General features: G+C 45.4%; 1 protein-coding gene across 1 annotated transcript in view; it reads right to left on the reverse strand.

Annotated features, from left to right (window-relative positions):
• GDPD5 (glycerophosphodiester phosphodiesterase domain containing 5) overlaps window positions 1-17904 on the reverse strand; it is a 179076-nt gene that overhangs the window by 12333 nt on the left and 148839 nt on the right. Inside the window, exons 9-13 of the mRNA XM_085300572.1 lie at window positions 17095-17177; window positions 13074-13224; window positions 10203-10421; window positions 7345-7502; window positions 2665-2812 (exon numbers count right to left, since the gene is read on the reverse strand). Coding sequence (XP_085156698.1) covers window positions 2665-2812; window positions 7345-7502; window positions 10203-10421; window positions 13074-13224; window positions 17095-17177 — 759 coding nt within the window. The remainder of the gene's footprint in view (window positions 1-2664; window positions 2813-7344; window positions 7503-10202; window positions 10422-13073; window positions 13225-17094; window positions 17178-17904) is intronic.

The raw sequence follows: 17904 nt of genomic DNA on the forward strand, positions 1-17904 counted from the left end.
AAAAAAAAAAAAAAAAAAAAAAAAAAAAAAGAGAAGCAGACCTTATACCTTCTGGTTTGTACAATCACACAGAAACTATATATTGTCAAGTTATCACCTGGGCAGAGAGAAATATCATAAACCTTATGATTTACATGTGACCTCTGTAGCTCTGTTCTTTTCTAATGTTAGCATGTCACCCAAAATGACTTCATCAGGAAAGACTGCAAACAGGAACAATTTTAAATTCTTCCTCCTTTCACGTGCTCACATTTTCTCAGAGCTTCGTGGGTTGAAAGCTTCCCATTTCAAACATACCTCTAGGTGAGGTAAGATGCTATTTACAAATCCAAGTCAATGTGACAACAGAAAAAAATATATATACACTCTGCACATGAGACATTCAGGCATTTTGAGAGCTTTGCTAGAATAGCACTACTTATTCTGATGTTCATGGTCAAGCTTATTCTCATGTTTGCAGTTGAGCACAGTCCCTCATAGAAGGGGAGCCCTCTGCACTTCAAGCATGTACTTCCAATTTTTGTCCTTCAATGTTCAGGTAACTCAGTAATTATAAGCTATTCTGGTTCCATTTGCTAGTCTAAGTGACTATCACCATCGCACCAACCAACAGTCTGAACCTGGCATAGGAGCATGCTGCTTCACATTCACTTTTGTGTTGTCCAGGAAGGAGAAAGCTGAAAAATCATGAGATAGTGAATAATAATAGACTCCTGATGGTGCTCAGAGGGCACCTACTCAGGAGAGCCATCGGTGATGGCTAATCAACTTCTGCTTTGCTAGTCCAAGCCTGAAAAACGTGTTCACAATCAGAAAAAAGGTTGCTGATTTCAGAGCCAGGACRGATCCATCACAGCCACCAATACCACACGTACACAAGTAACGTCTCATTAAAAAAGTAGAATCCGTAATGCAAGAAGGTGCATTCATGCAAGGGYAGGGTGATACGAGTAAACCAGTTTGAAGCCATCAACTGTGATCTCCTAACACAGTCATCAACTCCATCTCCTAGCACAGTACAGCTTGGGGTTTTTTCTTGTTATGTATCTCTTTATGGGATCTCAATTTGTACTGTGAAAACACACTGCAGAATTAGCAGGGCAATGCTTAAATTAGCCAGTGGTGCTCATGGAGGTTTAATCCTTGTATTTTTTAATCCTTGTATTTTTCCAGCTTAATTAGAGCAGGATGACATCTGACATGGTGTTGACACTGCACGAAGATCTGGCTGTAATGTTACATTTGCTGCATCTATTAAGATCAATAGCCACAAATTGATTGCATTCACATTTGCAGGAGAATGCAATCATAACTGTCTTGAATGAAAACTCAGGAGCCTTCCAGCTTAGAACAAAATCTACACATCCAAATTTTGTTCYGTTCAAGTGCTGGTATTACAAAATGGAAGACTCAAAATAGCAGGATTCTCTGTGGGTCAAAAGTTGTATTTCCCAGGACGTATAGGAAGTAATAGGTAGACACGATTATGGGTATTTTTTTTTACAGTCCTGCAAAAAGCTCAAAGCTAACAGTTTTGGTACTAAATCACAGCTTTATGGGCTGCAGATCTGCAATTGTAAGGCAATCAATAGGGGAAAACTGGATTTTTTCCAAAGACGCGCACCCAACGTGCACAGTCGTYAGGCACACCCAGCGAGCAGACTCCTTCCCAGCTCTGCTGAGAAGCAGCACTGGCCAAACGTACATGTCGTGCAGAGACAACCCATTGCGTTGCCTCACCCACTCCAAGATCGGCACAGGATTTTGTTATTCCCATCACCAACCTCACCACATTTCACCAACAGCTCCCCTTTTTCAGACAGGTCTGTTTTAGGGGAGGTTATTTTGTTTGTTACAAACATTACACCATCTATGTCCTGCTCTTGAAATCCTCAGGTTTGCAACCATTCAAACCAAGGATCAGTGCAGCAACCTCCTGTCCTACCTTCAACAGGATAAAAGAAAAAAAAAAGCAAGCCGAACTTACAGCTCTGCAGTAGAGTTTTTATTTGGGGAGTACTTTGGTGCAACTATTTTATCATTTCCCGTTTGTCCTGCTCTCTGACACAAATATTTCTATTCGGTTCAGAGATCCAAAACGCTAGCCAAATTTTCAGAGAGCTGAGTGCTATACAACGGACAAGGGGGCTACTTCTGGTCTCTGGCTGCCCTTGTTCATCAGTAGAATAGCCAGAGGTAAAATCTGCTCGCTTGGTATAAATGCAAAAGAAAATAAAGGCAAAAAGGTAGTTTTCACAGCCTGCCTGAAAACCAGGTTAGCTAGTTCACCTGCATGCCTGCTTCTCTTACAACTCAAACTACTACTCCGCAGGTCTGGAAAGGTTTTTTCCCTTGAGAGGAAAGGAGAAAGAGCATGTGGGCTAAATGGGACATGCAGCGCAGTCTCCAAGGCCCCAAAGCCCTGCATGGGGAGAGACTGAGGCCAYCTGAAACAAGAGATCGTGTAGGAGATCTGTTGCCAGCTCAGTGCACAGACAGAAGGCAAAAAACCCTCAATCCCAGCAACATGTTGAACCCAACCAAACCTTCGTGGAGAAATACACTGGCCATAYGGCTTCAGCAGTGATCAGCCACCTTTTCCACCCCTCCGCCACCTCCTCTCCTTCCAGAAGCCAGCAGTGCATTCCCAGGCRTCATGCTTACCATTAGCCAGATGGGAGAAGGCACCTTGCGAAGGATGTGGGAGCTGTCGGAGGTGACCGACTGGACGCCGGCACACCACAGGATGGAGAACAGCCAGGGCTCGTTCACAGTGTAGAGATTCACACTCAGGTTCGCTGTGGCATAGTCCCTGCCGCGAGACAAGCAGATAGAGGGATTAGTGCTGCAGCAAGAAATCAGTCCCGCCATGGTCCATCCCAGCGTCCTCATCTCAAAAAAAGGAGAGCTCTTGCCATCAGCCACTGAGATAACACTGCCTAGATTTATTGGGTTTTAATTACACGAGATAGGTTTTTAGTAGGACATAGTCGCTTCATAAGTGACAAGAGGACATTGCAATCAAATAGGTTGAACTCAAAAGGTTTCTTCTCCTCTCAGATGYTATCCAACCCAGGCTACATCCCATTTCCACCACTTCTTCACAAAGGATGGACCCACCAATTTTTTCTAATGACTATGTCATCATGTTGATGCAAGATTAACGTCTGGCTCGGATGCCAGTAACACTTCAGAAGCAATTTACTGAATTGAAAACTGACAGACTGCATTTCCAACCTCAGTTCCTACAACCYCCATTCCCTTGCCCTGAGGACAGTCTCAGGGTTGCTGCTTCCAGTCTTATGSACAATCCCTAGTCTCCTAAGATCACTTTCCAAGAAGCTAAAACTTAAAGCCGGTGTACAGGACCTGCTGGCAGTAAGCCAAGAACTAATAGTGGACTCCCGCTAACCMACAATTTGCATAATTTGCTCAGTTTCCTTATCTGCAAAGCAGAAACATCACTAATCTGACTCACATGAGCAGCACAAAGATTAATACTTGCGAATTAGTATCTGCAAAGCACTTTGAGGAAAAAAGCTCCTGTACAAGACATGAACAACTCAAAGCTTGAAACATGATCAAGCTGCTCTGAGAGTCACAGAATTCAAGGGCAGAGTCTGTTGCAGCGATGTTATGTCCAGACACTGATTTTGGGGGGCCGAGAACTGCCTTACACCAGGACTTGTTGAACCTGTTCCAGCAGCAGCTTTGCTCTAACRCTTGTGCTGCAGGACTGCTGCGATGTTTCACTGGGGGCTGCACGGCCTTCAGGGGTCAAGGAATAATCAGGTGGAAGGTCTGATTTTAGCGGCAGCTCAGCAGGGATGAGTAGATRGATGAGAATATTGGTGGATGGTCCTCTCCATGAGGCAGAGGAAATAGTGGAAAATAGGCAGAAATTATCCTGCAGGTGAAGCACAGACCCGATGTTATGGCTAAGTAACTAGATCAACTGCTGGTACCCCCAACAAGACACCATTGGATCACACTTTCAAAYAGCTGTAGGATCAGGTGTTCACTACTCCCATATCCACATGTGTAGTAAGACAGCTTCTTTAAAGACATTTCTCCTCTGCAAACCTGTTTAATTTTCAATTATTTCTTTAGGGAGTAAAGTCAAACTCAAAAAAAACCGCAAAAGCTCTGCTAGAGATAATCCACCTTTCCTGAATGCAAGAGAAGAGGACAGAGCTGCGAGTTAACACACTGCACATTTCAAATACACACTCAGGTGGAAGGAGAAAAACCCATGCTGTGTCAGTCTCAATAAGGAAGAAACTGCACCAGCTTAAATAGGTGTCAAGGGCAGTATSAAAACTAGTGATTTTTCCACAAAAACGATTTTCTAAAATAAACCCAGACTTTGGACTAATCAAAATTCTACAGTAGGTGCTCTGGAGCAGAAGAACAGATGCAAAGGGCAGCTGCAAATGAGGATGAGCACCTCCAACTGCACTTTCAATGCGAGCAGCCTCAACTTCTTTCAGAGATAACAGTGGGATAAAAAATCATATACAACTCATATTTGTGTTTCAAAAAGGATTATCATGTCCTGAATTAGTACGTAAAGTTAGAGTCTACTGTGCACTCCTGGGAAGAGCCTGGATTTGGGTTGATGAACAGGCACATCTTTGCACAGCTCAACATTTTAAGCACATTATGTCCATCTAAAATGATACCTGTGTGCAGACAAGGCAGCTTGGGACAGAATCACAGCATGGTTGAGGTKGGAAGGAACCTCTGGAGATCATCTAGTCCAACCCTCTTCTCAAGCAGGGCCACCTGGAGCACGTTAGACAAGGTTGCATCCAGGCAGGCCTTGAAGATCTCCACAGAAGGAGACTCCACAACCTCTCTGGGCAACYKGKYCMRKKSTYCWKYMMYYYYMMMRSMAARRAAWTYTTYCYYMWWWTYMRGKKGRAMYTYCYKKKGKTYMAWTTYYKSCCMRKKSCYYMWKKYCYKKTWMYKGGSMMCMMYKRAAARRRKYYKSSCCSMWYCYYYTKRMMMCCYYCCYTWWKRWWWTTKKWRRMMMYKRWWARRWYYYCYTYYYMRKYYTYYYCYYYYCMRGSYWAARRRGSCMMRRWYYTKSMRSYKKTYCYYMMRRGGSMRRWKSYYCMRKYCCCYWAWYMWYMWYYTWRSCCYWWMMYKGRSYYYYTYCMRKWRSYYCMWKKYYYYYYTKGRMYKGGGRRSCCMRRAMYKGRMMMMRSSSYYCMRRRSYKRRKWRRRGGGSMRGRWYMMCCYCCYYMRSCYKSYKGSMAYMMYYYYYCYWAWKSMWYYYMRGRRRMCMWTKGSYTTYYTKGSCMMMARGGSMMMWTKSYKGSYYMWSGKYMAWYYKRMMWYCMMCAGYACTCCCRGGTCCTTCTCTGCAGAGCTGCTTTCCAGTAGATCAACCCCCAACCTGTGCTGGGTCACAGGGTTATTGGACCCTGCACCTGCCTTTGTTGAACTTCATTGGTTCCTCTCTGCCCAACTCTCCAGCCTGTTCAGGTCTCTCAAATGCCAACACAGTTTTATGATGTATCAGCCACTCCTGTCAGTTTTGTATTGTCAACAAACTTGCTGAGGAGGCACTCTGTCCCTTAACATAGGTCATTGAGGAAGAAGCTGGACAAGACTGGACCCAGTCTTGACCCCTGSGGGACACCACTAGCCACAGGCCTCCAACTAGACTCTGAATCACTGATCACAACACTGAGCTCTKCATTCAGCCAGTTTWCAATCACCTCACCRTCCACTCATCTAACCTGCACTTCCTGAGCTTGCATAGGAGAATGTTATGGGAGAGTGTCGAAAGCATTGCTGAAGTTAAAGTAGACAACATCCACTGCTCTCCCCTCAACTACCCAGCCAGTCAGTCCATCAGAGAATGAGTACGATTTCCCCTTGGTGAATCCACACTGACTACTCCTGGTCACCTTCTTTCCCTCCACATGCTTAGAGATGACATCCAGAAGGAGCTGTTCCATCACCTTTACAGGGATGGAGGTGAGGCTGACTAGCCTGTAGTTTCCTGGGTCCTCCTTTTTGAAGACTGCAGTGATACTGGCTTTCTTCCAGTCCTCAGATACCTCTCCTGTTCTCCATGACCTTTCAAAGATGATAGAGAATGGCCTAGCAACAACATCCACCACAGTCCCCTCAGCACTTGTGGGTACATTCCACCAGAGCCCATGGATTTGTGGATGTCARGTTTGCCTACATGATCTCTAACTCAACATCCTTGACCAAATGAAAGTCTTCATTTCTCTAGACTTTCTCTCTCGTCTCCAGGCTCTGGAATTCCTGAGGGCTGCCCTTAGCAGTGAAGGCTGAAGCAAAGAAGGCATTTAGTAACTCTGTCTTCTCTGTATCCTTCATCACCAGGACACCCACCCCATTCAGCAGCGGGCCCGCATTTTCCCTAGTCTTCCTTTTGTTACCAAWGTATTTGAAGAAGCCCTCCTTGTTGTCCTTGACATCCCTTGCCAGATTTAATTCCAAATGGGCCTTAGCCTTCCACATAGCGCCCCTGCACACCCTGACAGTGTTCCTATATTCCTCTCAAGTGCCCTGTCCTTTTTTTTYCCACATTCTGTGTACTTTCATCTTCTGTCTGAATTTTGCCAGGAGCTCCATGCTCATCCATGCAGGTCTCCTGCCTCCTTTGCTTGACTTCTTACTGATAGCCACAATCACCCCTCCTCAGCTGGAGGGCACTGTGTTCCTCAATTGCAAGTCTTCAGGAGGAGTAAGAGCCATTCTCCTCCTATGAGGAGTGACCAGTTTCCAGCCTTCTTCTACAGCGTTATGATGTACCATTTCACACGGCACAGAGTCCTCCAGCAACTCCACTGCTGTGGGGGGTTGGGACTCCTGGAGCTGTATGGTCTTTGAGAAGACCCTATCTCTTGTTCATCTTCTCAAATGCTATGCAGCCTACTGATGTCCTCCTAGAACTCCTTTACCTGATGACACAAGCTCATCAACAACAGCACACCTTCTGCAGGAGAGCTGACTGTCAGTCTAGGCCTCACAGAGAGGTCCCAAGCACTCCCTGCAGCCTGAGACCTGTAGAGCTCCTATAAGTGGGTCTGTCTCGGTCAAAGTCTGTGACAGTTGATGCAGCAGCTCCAACAGCTACTGGGGAATGGGCTCTACAGCATGTCATGACCATGTCTGAGGAAGCATACACTACCAGGATTGGAAACGAAGGTGCCTTCTTGCACCCTTTTGTGCAAACTCAATCAGGAAAAAGRTGCTGTGAAGCCAGGGTGCAAATGGGGCACAAGAGATGCAAAGGGCTGAGGACATCCACCACTGAGCAAACAGGCAACCACACGGTGTCCAAACGAAGGGCAGTACCTGACATCCTCGTTTGTGACCTTGGTGTAACGCAGGTTAAGTTTCACGATTCCTTTCTCTTTCATGCGCTGCGTGTCCAGCTTGAGGCCAGAAGTCTGCTGGAAACCCGGTGCAATCTGTCTGACCAGCTGCCGCTCTGCGTCTGGCAGCCACATCACCTGCAGACAGAGGGAGATGGAGAAGGTGGCTATTGCAAAGATGGTTCACAAAGCAGGCAACGAGCCGTGTTTGCGGACATGCCGTTTAGACCAAGTCAGAAGCAAAACCGCATCAGACACTTTGTCTTATTTGTCACACAAATTGCCTTAGAAACACTTAGAATCTCCCACATCTCTATTCAAATGCAACTCAGGATTGCTGGCAAGCAGAGGGGGTTTCTAATGAACAAAAAAGCATCCCAGCTCTGTCTCTAAAGAGAGGGGTTGAGAAACAGAGGTCAGGCAAAGGGCTCATGAGAAGAGGCACAGCATATCCCTTAAAACCTGTCCTCCTTTATCCAATTCAGGGCACAGAGAGAGCTAMGGACAAGAGGCTCAAATTGACAGTGCAGACAGGACATACTGGAAAAGCCTCYCACAGTCCCATGGTTCAGACCAGTTCAACCTCTTTTTATCAAGGGTACATCTATTCCAACCCAGGGCAAGGATTTCTCTGAATTCGTACCATGCTTCAAAAACACGTCAAATCATTTATCATTAACATGCTCGGCCGCCAGATACAAAGCGAATGCAGAAGCCAAGCTGGATAGTTTTACAGCTTGTGCCACACAGAGTTTGGGCTCAGCCAGATGATCTCAGTAGTACCATCGGGCATTGCATTTAGCCTGTGTTTAATAGCTTATCAGTGCTCATTTACCAAGGCAGAGCTGTTTGAACAAGGCAGCGTGCATTTTTAAAGGGGAACCTAGGTCAGAAATTTMATTTCACATCATTACATCTACATTTCAACTATTATCTCCCCACCCTCCATTCCACTATGCACTATCCAAGGAGAAGACAGCACAGTTCTCCTAGAGATCCAGCAAAGCTGGCAACAGCTTATGGAAAACACATTCTGTCACTGCAACCCCAGAGTTAATTGGAAATTGGGTGGCAGTGTCAGTCATCAGGAACACAGATGCAAGTTAAAAATAGCTCTGTTGCCTCCTGGGCCCATCATTGCACAAGTCAGAGCGCTGAACATTCCCACTTTTCTGTGCATATAAACGAAAATAATTGGTACAGATTAAATGTCTGAGTTGCAAGTGAGGTAGTCACTCTACTCRTCAGCCTCCCTAAGCTATTTTGATTCAGCCCAAATTCAAGGGAGACAAGTGAGAGAACCAGATTTCCTTCCCAAGACAGACCAAAGAGAGAAGCTTTCCAAGGTCCAACCAGAGTTCCCAAGGATGGGTGTCCTCCTAACACACAGGAGGCGGGACTCTCCCTCCAGAAAAGTTCACTGCAGAGGGATCATGCTGGGTGAAACTATATACTCTGGGGTCAGAGGACACAGATAACAAGGCTGGCTGGACAGTGCAATAGCTCGAATGTCTAGCATAGCCCAGCAAGGACAATTTGAGATGGATTGAGAGCCTGGAGAAGGTCTCTGTGCGTTTATGTCTCCTTTTGCTGGAAGCCCCTCTTTTCCAGGGCACACATTTCTCTTCCAAACAGAGGTTGGGTCTGGGCTGTGGAGTTTCTTGGCCCAGGGAAAATGATTATTTAAAATTAAGGAGCAGGAAGGGCATTCTGCTTTCACACTGCAACCAGCTTCCAGGTCTCAGCCTCTTCCCCCATGTCTGGAGGCTCTTATCAAAGYGCTTAGATAAGAAAAGGCCTTAGGAGATCTCTACTCCAACCTGTCCTCAAAGCAGGGCTACCATTAAGTTCAGACTGGACTGCTGTGGGTTTTGCCCAGTCAGATCTTGAAAATCTCCAAGGATGGAGGTCTCACAGCCTCTCTGGACCCCAGACCTAATGCTTTCCTGTCCTCAGAGGGGAAACTTGTTTCCTTATATCCAGTAGGAACCTCTTCTGTTTCAATCTATGACAATGCATCTCACCCTCATGATATGAACCTCAGTGAAGAGCCTGGATCTGTCTTCAGTAACATCTTTRTAGGAATTGGACAGTTGCTCTTAGGTCTCCTCAAAGCCATCTCTCCTGGCTGAACAGATCCAGCTCCCTTAGCCTCTCCTCACACACCATGCATCCAGCCCCTGACCAGTTTAGTGGCTTCTGCAGGATTTGCCCCAGTTTATTAATGTCTGTCTTGTGCAGAAGAGCCCCATCCAGATGTGGTCTAAAGAGCACTGAGAAAGGGGATTAATTACTTCTCTCTACTAGTGTTAATACAGCCCAGGATGCTATTAAGCATCCTTACTGCTGGAGCACGTTGCTGCACTGGAAAAAAACATTTCAAGAGGCTTTCAGAGGTCTGTGCTGACCCTTGCAGGATGATATTGCCTCTTGGACAACCAGTCTGTGGTATGGTCCTCCCCAGCATGACTTCCTGGCATCAAGCAGCTCTGGACATTTCAAATTATCAAGAGCCAAATGGACCAAGTGAGGACGTGGGAAGCACATGAGAACTGCAGTTTTGGAAACAAAGGTTGTTTGGAAACAGCCTGGTGACAGGGTGAAAGTGACTGGAGAGAGATCCCACAACTTTTAACAGCAGGGAAAGAAGGGCCAAAATAGATACCCCTAGAGAAAAAAAACACCCCCTAGTCTTCACATCCCCAGCCAAAGGAAGTCTCTGATTCCAAGTGCAGCAGATGCAAGTGGATAGAAATCAGCCCACTTCCTCCTGCTCCTAAAGCCCTTCCCGTTGGCWCAATGTTATCAACCCATTTTCCCAGTTTCCACAGAACTCACAGCCTGCTGCCGAATTCCTGATGCCAGGATGGTTTCCAGGGTGATGTTGATGTAAGTGCTGTAATAAGGATGAGCAGGTGGCAGGTCCTGGAAGTTCAAGATGACCGATGCGTTGTCCTTGACCACCTCTAGCATATCTGCCAATTTGCAGACAGACTGGTTGGCAGCTTCCAAGTAGTCRGACCTTGAGAGAGACCCAGCCGTCCAGAAAGGGTCATTCTGAAAGCAAAGCACATCGCAGTGTTACTGCTGTGGAGCCCAGACTGCCCTGGTACAGGTGAAGCTCCTTTGCCACCCCATCTTGGCAACAGCAGGCAATGCCAACAGCTACACTCAATGTCCCTCTTGCAGCTCRCTGAAGTGCATCAGCAAGCCAACTCTGTGCCTCAGTTTCCCCACCCCAGGGTAGGTGGTAGATCCTTACTGAAAGTAAGGTGTGCTTTGTTGGTCCCCCATTTCCAGGGGGAGAACTGAACTAAAGGGTACAGGTCAGAAACAGGCAGTGACCAGAGATGGGAGGAAAGTCTAAAATGAGGAAATGGGAGCAAGGAGCAGGAATTAAGAATGTTCACGTAGAAGATGGGTGAGAAGTAACAGCTTCCCCTGAGGGCTGGCTGAGCTCTTATACAGGGACTAACTCAAGGCATTCAATGCAATTTGCAAAGGTAGTAAGTCAGAAATATACTCTCACACTGTGTATGCTACTGCAAAGGATTCTTAAAGATAGAAATAAACAACAAAAAAAACCCATATCCCAGTTATTGTATAGGGTCATATCGCTGAAAGTGACCAGAGAGGAACTAGGGGTTTAGAAGAGATCTAGCCACCTCTGCTACCTTAAGGCAACCTCTCGAAGACTAGGGGAACAGACCTTCTCTTGGAAGCAGTCTGTTTCAACATTTAAATACAAGATCACCCTCCACCTCTGACCTTCCTCCACAAAGTGCTTCAAAGCAGAGGGAATAGGCAAACATCTGGATTTAAGGATATTCAGGAATTAATTTGTCTCAAGGAGCCAAGAACATCACTCAGAGATGCTCTCCAGCTCTTATCTCAGCCCCCTCTTATCTGGTAGAAAACAATTCTGTGACATTCCCACTCCTGCAATCACATCTGCAAGCCAGACAAGTTTCTGTGCTGCCCCACATGCAGCTGTGATATATAGACAACCCAATCACATCTTCARACCAGCTCAGGTTGGCACAGCAGTGCAGTCATGGTGGTTCAGGCCACCAGCAAGTAGGCACCCAGGGCACTCCAAGCAGGCACACGAAACTCTTATCCAAGCTTGCATCACTCCAGCAACATCTCATCAAGCCATATTCAAGCTAGCTAGCACGAGTGTGCCCATTTCTGCCACCCTGCCTCCAGGCCATAGTTAACGGTCTCCAGGAGGGTTAAGGCTGCAGGCCAAAGAACAGCTCAGCAAGAAGTCACACCTGCAAGCTGGCTGCCAATTGACRGATGGATCAGCCCATCCCACAGCAATTCCTTCCCCCTCAGACTGAGGGATTCATTTCCTGCTCTTTCTTTTTAAAGACAATTTCGTCCAAAATTAAATGAAGGAAAAAGGAAGACAAATGCAAATTTAGTAGGAAAAAAGCCACATCCAGCAAAGCCTGGATCCAGCCTACTTCTTTGTTCGACTTCGCATATAGGAGGATGCTCTAGCACAGGAAATGCGAGATGTTATGCACAAAGCAGTTTGGACACAGTTAGGCTGACAGCACCACTTTGCTCTCYGCAGCCAGGAGAGCTGGAACCTCCTCTCACCATCCAGCCTGATGAGGTAAAGAGCATCTGACAGGCAAATGAGCAGACACTTGCCACAGAAAGACGGGTAAAGGTGGCAAGAKGGAAAGCCGAGCTGCACACTGGAATAATGAACTGCAAAAAGTATCTGAAATCTGCTATTAAATAGCAAGCCAYAGCTTGCTCTTAGCATTGTTGCAGTCTCTCATCAAAACACAGCAAGGCAGGAAGATGCAGTCACAAGCAGTTGTGTTTACACAGGTAGACTAAGAATCCGGTTGCAGCGAGAACTGTAGAAGGAAGACACACTACATCATCTAGAAAAGGGATGGTCATATATAACACTCTTCTGTTCTCTTTATAACCAGGTTCCCCCCTCTCAGGATCTTGAAATTCCAAACGGTGTCAATCAGGCATCAAGACCCCCTCTTCCAGGAGGTGGAAGAGGGGCAGAAAGATGATGCAATTTCTCCTCAACCCCAAGTTGTAGGGCAGAGAGAGGATCRAGCACCTTGAATCCCAACCAGGGCTCGCTCTTGGAGGCTATGAGCAGCATCTCAATGATGCACRTTAACACATGGCAGCGACCTCGGAAAACCACCTGCACGACAATAAATACTTAGTATTCAAATTTCCCAACAGCACAGGATGAGGAAAAGGAGGAACATGCAGCTTACAAGCTCGGGGAATGTTCCAGTTCTGACTTCTCATCTGCTGGGCCATTGCTSCAAACCCCTGGGCAGCAGTGCCCAAAAGAGGCCGTGAATGAAAACASTAGAGTGTCAGGCTCTGAGGCTTGCAACACAGACAAGCAGACCAGCACCCTAAAAGTGACTGCATGAACAGAGAGGCCCCTGACTACTTTTATCCACTGAGTGGAAAGATTTCTCTCTTTGAAAAGCTGACATTAGCTACCAAGATGCTCCAAACAGCAAATAAAAGGGCAAATTAAATTGAGTAGAGGCCAAAAGCATGGTTTATAGAGGCCTGGTCGAGTCACATTTCAGACTACTTCATTGAGGACACAGATCTACATTCATCCACCCCAGGGCAGGTTCAGGTTTGAACTTTCTGCCTGTGGCCTTGRCACTAAGACACCATCACCATGGCCACACACACCTTTAGAAACCATTCTCCAGCATTGAGCTTTTCCAGGTCAGTCCAGTTGAACGTGGAGGCGTGCTCGTAGGCCAGCTCTGGAAACACTTCCTCCACATTCGTTGTTCTCCTGAGTGTCTTGTCATGCATCAGAAATGGCACTCCATCGTAGCTGCAAAGAGAGTCACAGTCCCCATTACCTGGTGGAGATGAGCAAACAGATACACAATACTAGAGAAGGACACTCTCCATCTTCTCCCACGGCTTTGTGGGACCACATCAAAATCATTGTCAAAATCTCAACCAACTTAGCATACCTCGTTGAAACTTAAGACCTTTTCTCCTTTGAGTGCATCTCATTTCAACTGATCTCAAGAACACAATGCACCCCCCAAAGGAAAGTCTCTTAGATATCTCCTAGATGTTTACCTTCATTCAAATGCTGACATAAATGAGAAACACACAATAACCAAAGCTTATTGCAATGTTTACAGCTCCCAGTAACATCAGAGGTTTTCCATACCTTGTACTCATACACATACACACAGAGAAATTATTCTCACACTGTAAATAGTAGATAACGGGTAACACATTCAAAGGCTAATGTTCACAGGCTTTCAACAAGGGACTCTAAGCTTTCAAAATTGCTTTGGAATTGCCTTTCCCAATTGAAATTTGTTTTCAGGAGATAGTCATGCTCACACAAGTAGCTGAGTTCACCCATCTTAAAGAATACTCATTTCTCAKCTGAAACTAAATAACCAAGTGAATATGCCCTGTGGTTTTTAAGTCACCTGGATATTACAAAACAGTGCTTTCARGAAACCTAAAAAGCTTTTCAAATTTTATTCCAGATCCATTATCTGTAGCTGGATCAGTGGCAACACTGCAGAGGACGATGATGATTTCTATCAAGGCTGGAGAACATGGAGTTATTCACACTCAAAAAAAAAAAAATCAAAACAAACTCAGTACAGCCAGCCTGGCCAAGAGCAGGAGATTATAGTGACATTTTCTRAAGCAAAAGGACAGAACCAACCTGAGCTAGCTGGTTAAAAAGGAGTGCTTCCTGTCCACCCCTCCCTGCCAGCTTCACATGGAGGGACTGGGAAGCTCAACCCCTGTAAGCAGCCCACCCTAGCACTGGGAGACTGAAATAAGGTCCAAAAAGGAGATCGGGTTAAAACTAAAACTCATAAAGCCAATTAGGAGACAATCCAAAGCATTYACCTCAGAGCAAGAGGAAGACGAAAAAGACCAATTTTGGGTGATGAAGCAAACACTGTCCTAGTTTTGCTATTGCTTGCAGAAGGCCCTTATCACAAAGGTCACTTGCATCTTATTTTCTATTTCTAGCATGAATTATATGCTCAGTAACTTCTCCCCTCCTCTCCACTCAAAGTAATGCTGACACAGCAACACCATACTCAGCAGCAAGCACACCAAGCTGCTGCAATGAGAAGGGTTTCTAATAAATACAGTTAAAAAAAATGCCAAGCGGCTGCAGAATTAAGTGTGGACTGTTTAAGAAAGATAGGAGCTCAAGTCTTAACATCTCTTAGCAGAGCATCATCAGATACTGCTAAGCTTTAACCACAGAACAGAAATCCTATGAGGCTTTTGACATTCACTCCCTCCTGCCTAATCCTTCCCCTTATGCAAGTAACATGGAAAGCACAGTCCAGGGCTAACCACAATGTATCAGCAGGCTCAGGTTTGAAAAAGGAATTCAGAGAGGAAAAAAAGGAGATGCGGGAGGAGGCACAAGATGGGACTGCAGAGGATGCTGCTTGAAGCAAAGACATTTTGAATGCACTAGCGCTGGCTTTATAACCAGGGCCACCCACTTTAGAGTGCATACTGGGTACAACAGTTTGCCCCAGTGAGAAGGGACCCATCCATGGCTGGCACCCACGTGGAGGAGGAACAAGTAGGAAGTGTGAGGACATCCAAGGAGAAGTGATGGAGGGAGCCTGCCATGACTCAAGCACAAAGAGCATCTTTCAATGGGATGAGGACAACTCCTCAGGGCTGTGCTGCAAATCTTTGCCAAAACTGCTGACAGCTGTATTGATGGCTCTGTATTTAGTCTGAACTGAAGGTCTTTGTAGTCTCATTTTTATTTTAAGTCTCTTYAGGAGACCTAGGTCTCCTAAAGATGGATCCAGATAATTTGGCCATCAAGGGTGTCACTTCAGCTGTAGGATGTCCCTTCAGGATGGCTGATGAGTAGCAACCTAGGAAGCTCTAGCAGCTTTTCCAGCTCTGTTCCCCCAAAAAGGCCGCCCTGCCTTTTCCCTTCTCCAAGGCTAAGGGAAACAACCAGTTCAGCTTACCTCGTGAGCTGAGGCTTCATTTGGTAGATGGGCAGTCAAGATGTTGTCCTTTTACAACAGTTAATGAACTAGTTTTCGAAGGAAGAAGAATTGTATCACAAATATCCCAATTCATCCTTCATCCTTCCACAATGACCTTCCATTCCCAGGGGGAAGAATTTCCATTAGTTTTTACATCATTTGCTCTCAAACAATTATGGAAAGAAAAAAAGCACTCTGATGATTAAACTGCTGAAGTCCATCTTTCACCAAGCAGAAACATCTTTTAATCAATGTCAGCCTCAAAAGAGGTCAAGAATAAATAAATAAATAAATGAAACAAAACAGCTATATCCTTATATTAATATCTGCGACCAAAACATTGTCTCAAACTCAGCCCCTAATCCCTGCTGAATTAGGCAGTCACGATTATCCTAGATAATCTGGAAAGGGTCACTGACTACTCAGTGCAGGCAGCTGAGACCTAAGAGGGACCCACCAAAGTAGAGAGCAGGATGTAGCTTCTAGCCTGGTAACAATCACMAGCGCCGTCTTCCTTCTCCAGGAGACGTCTCACAAGACATACTAAAGCAACATCTTGCCCTGCTCCTGTGATACGCCCTTATTCCTGCTTTCAATTGCATATTTTGTCCTTGTTCACTCCTAGCCACAGTGGCTTGTTTATATAAGTGAGGMGGACCTCGACTTTTGCTGACCCACAGTCAACAACCTAAAGTAAGTAGCACCCCATGGGTAACATCCAGAGTCTTGATGGGAACAAGGGAACAACCTACCCTCAAGTTAAAGACAGAGGGTTCACCAAGGCAGGGCTTTGCCATTCCCTTCATGCCACTTCTGTTCTTGTACCTCTATATAACACATGCAGAAATACAGCTCAGGAAAGAAGCAAGAATATTTATAAAGATCACACTCCTGGAGCRAAGGATGATTCTTGAAATGACTCTTCTGGGATCCTCTCTAAACTGGCCTTCTCAACTCAACATTTACCTGCAAGGGTTGACACTTTGGCAAAAGTATCACCAGATTCTTTCTGCTCTCAGTATTACTGTCACGTGAGGGAGGGAAAGAGAAGAATTACCAGCACTCCTGTGTCATTAATTTTTTGCGACAGTTTTGCAACACTAGTAAAAACCTGCCTGATGACCTGCACAACAAGGAAGTAATTTTGGGATCTCTACTCTCTGCATATAGGGCTTCCCAGCAGCAGTCACATWTAAGTGATTCAGTCCCTTCCCTTGGAATACGGCTGCCAGCAGATTTCAAGTCAGGCTAGAAACCCAGTGCTTTGTTTCATGCAACAAAGTCAGTCCTAGGAAAGGGGACCCATAAATGAAGATTAGTTTAATGACAAAAGAATCCAGGTTTTATCCATCTGGACAATTTTACCTTTAGTCATCATCTCAGCTGAACAATTAGTAACATTTACCCTGTYTAACATGCTCCAGAAGACSCTGCTGAGCAGGGAGRTTGGACTAGATGATCTCCAGAGGTCCCTTCCAACCTTACYGATTCTATGATTCTATGATYTGTGTACTACAAATGGAGGCAGCTGAGGAGTTACTGGACACATTCTCCATGAGAGCCCTTTTCAATGGGAAAGGGTGGTTATGACCAGAAAGACACCCAAAAAAAGAGAGTCAGGAATATAGGTTAGGCCATCCACAAAGAAAGTTTCTTTGCTAAAGCAAACCAGTGCACTGACTTACCTCAGTACAACATCAGCTTGGACTCCATATGTCTTCTGCTCCACTGCCTTCTGGAAGGACATCAGAGTGTTTTCTGGTGCCAACTATGTGGAAAAAAATAAAAAAATAAAAGCAGGAAAAGATTAGTAGCAAGTGGAAAGGTTTACAAAGCTGTTCCAGCTTGAATGATGCTGGGAGGAAGGATTAGAGAGATTAGAGAGCCAAAACAATCTTGTTTTGAAGATTACGTGCTGGCCAGTTACACTGGGGTACCAATTTTCCAGAGAAAATTGTATCTCATTGAAACCTGAAGATGACCAATGGATCTGAACCCACTGATGGTATTTCACAGCAAGATAAAGTGGTGCAGGGCTGTGATAGCCTGTGATGCTAGACACCCAACTAGCCCCAGCCTGCTGCAATAGCATTATATTAGCAATATAGCACTATATCATTAATCGTACTATTAATAGTACTTTAATAAACTATGAGATGTCCACCAACGTGGTTCCCAAACCGTGGCTTGCTGAGGATCCTTAAACAGTGACTGTTAATACAGTGCCAGTTGTCTATTCACAGGTTTTATCTGGAGCTACCTAAAACACCTTAATAACTCTTCACTCTCCTACTTCTCTATACAAACAGCAGTTATAATGCCATTATAGAGACACAAAACAGTCCATGAACCAGGATATCATCCATAACATGGRAAAAAACAAACAAAAAAAGCAATAACTAGATCACAGGTTCTGTAACACATTTTATTTCCACATCTACTCATTCACTAAAGTGGTGTCTTGCTAAGTGGGGGGAAACAATTGCTTTCTCTTA

Source organism: Rhea americana, unplaced genomic scaffold (genome assembly GCF_003343005.1).
Source record: "Rhea americana isolate MKP2758 unplaced genomic scaffold, rheAme1 scaffold_165, whole genome shotgun sequence".
NCBI lineage: Eukaryota > Metazoa > Chordata > Aves > Rheiformes > Rheidae > Rhea > Rhea americana.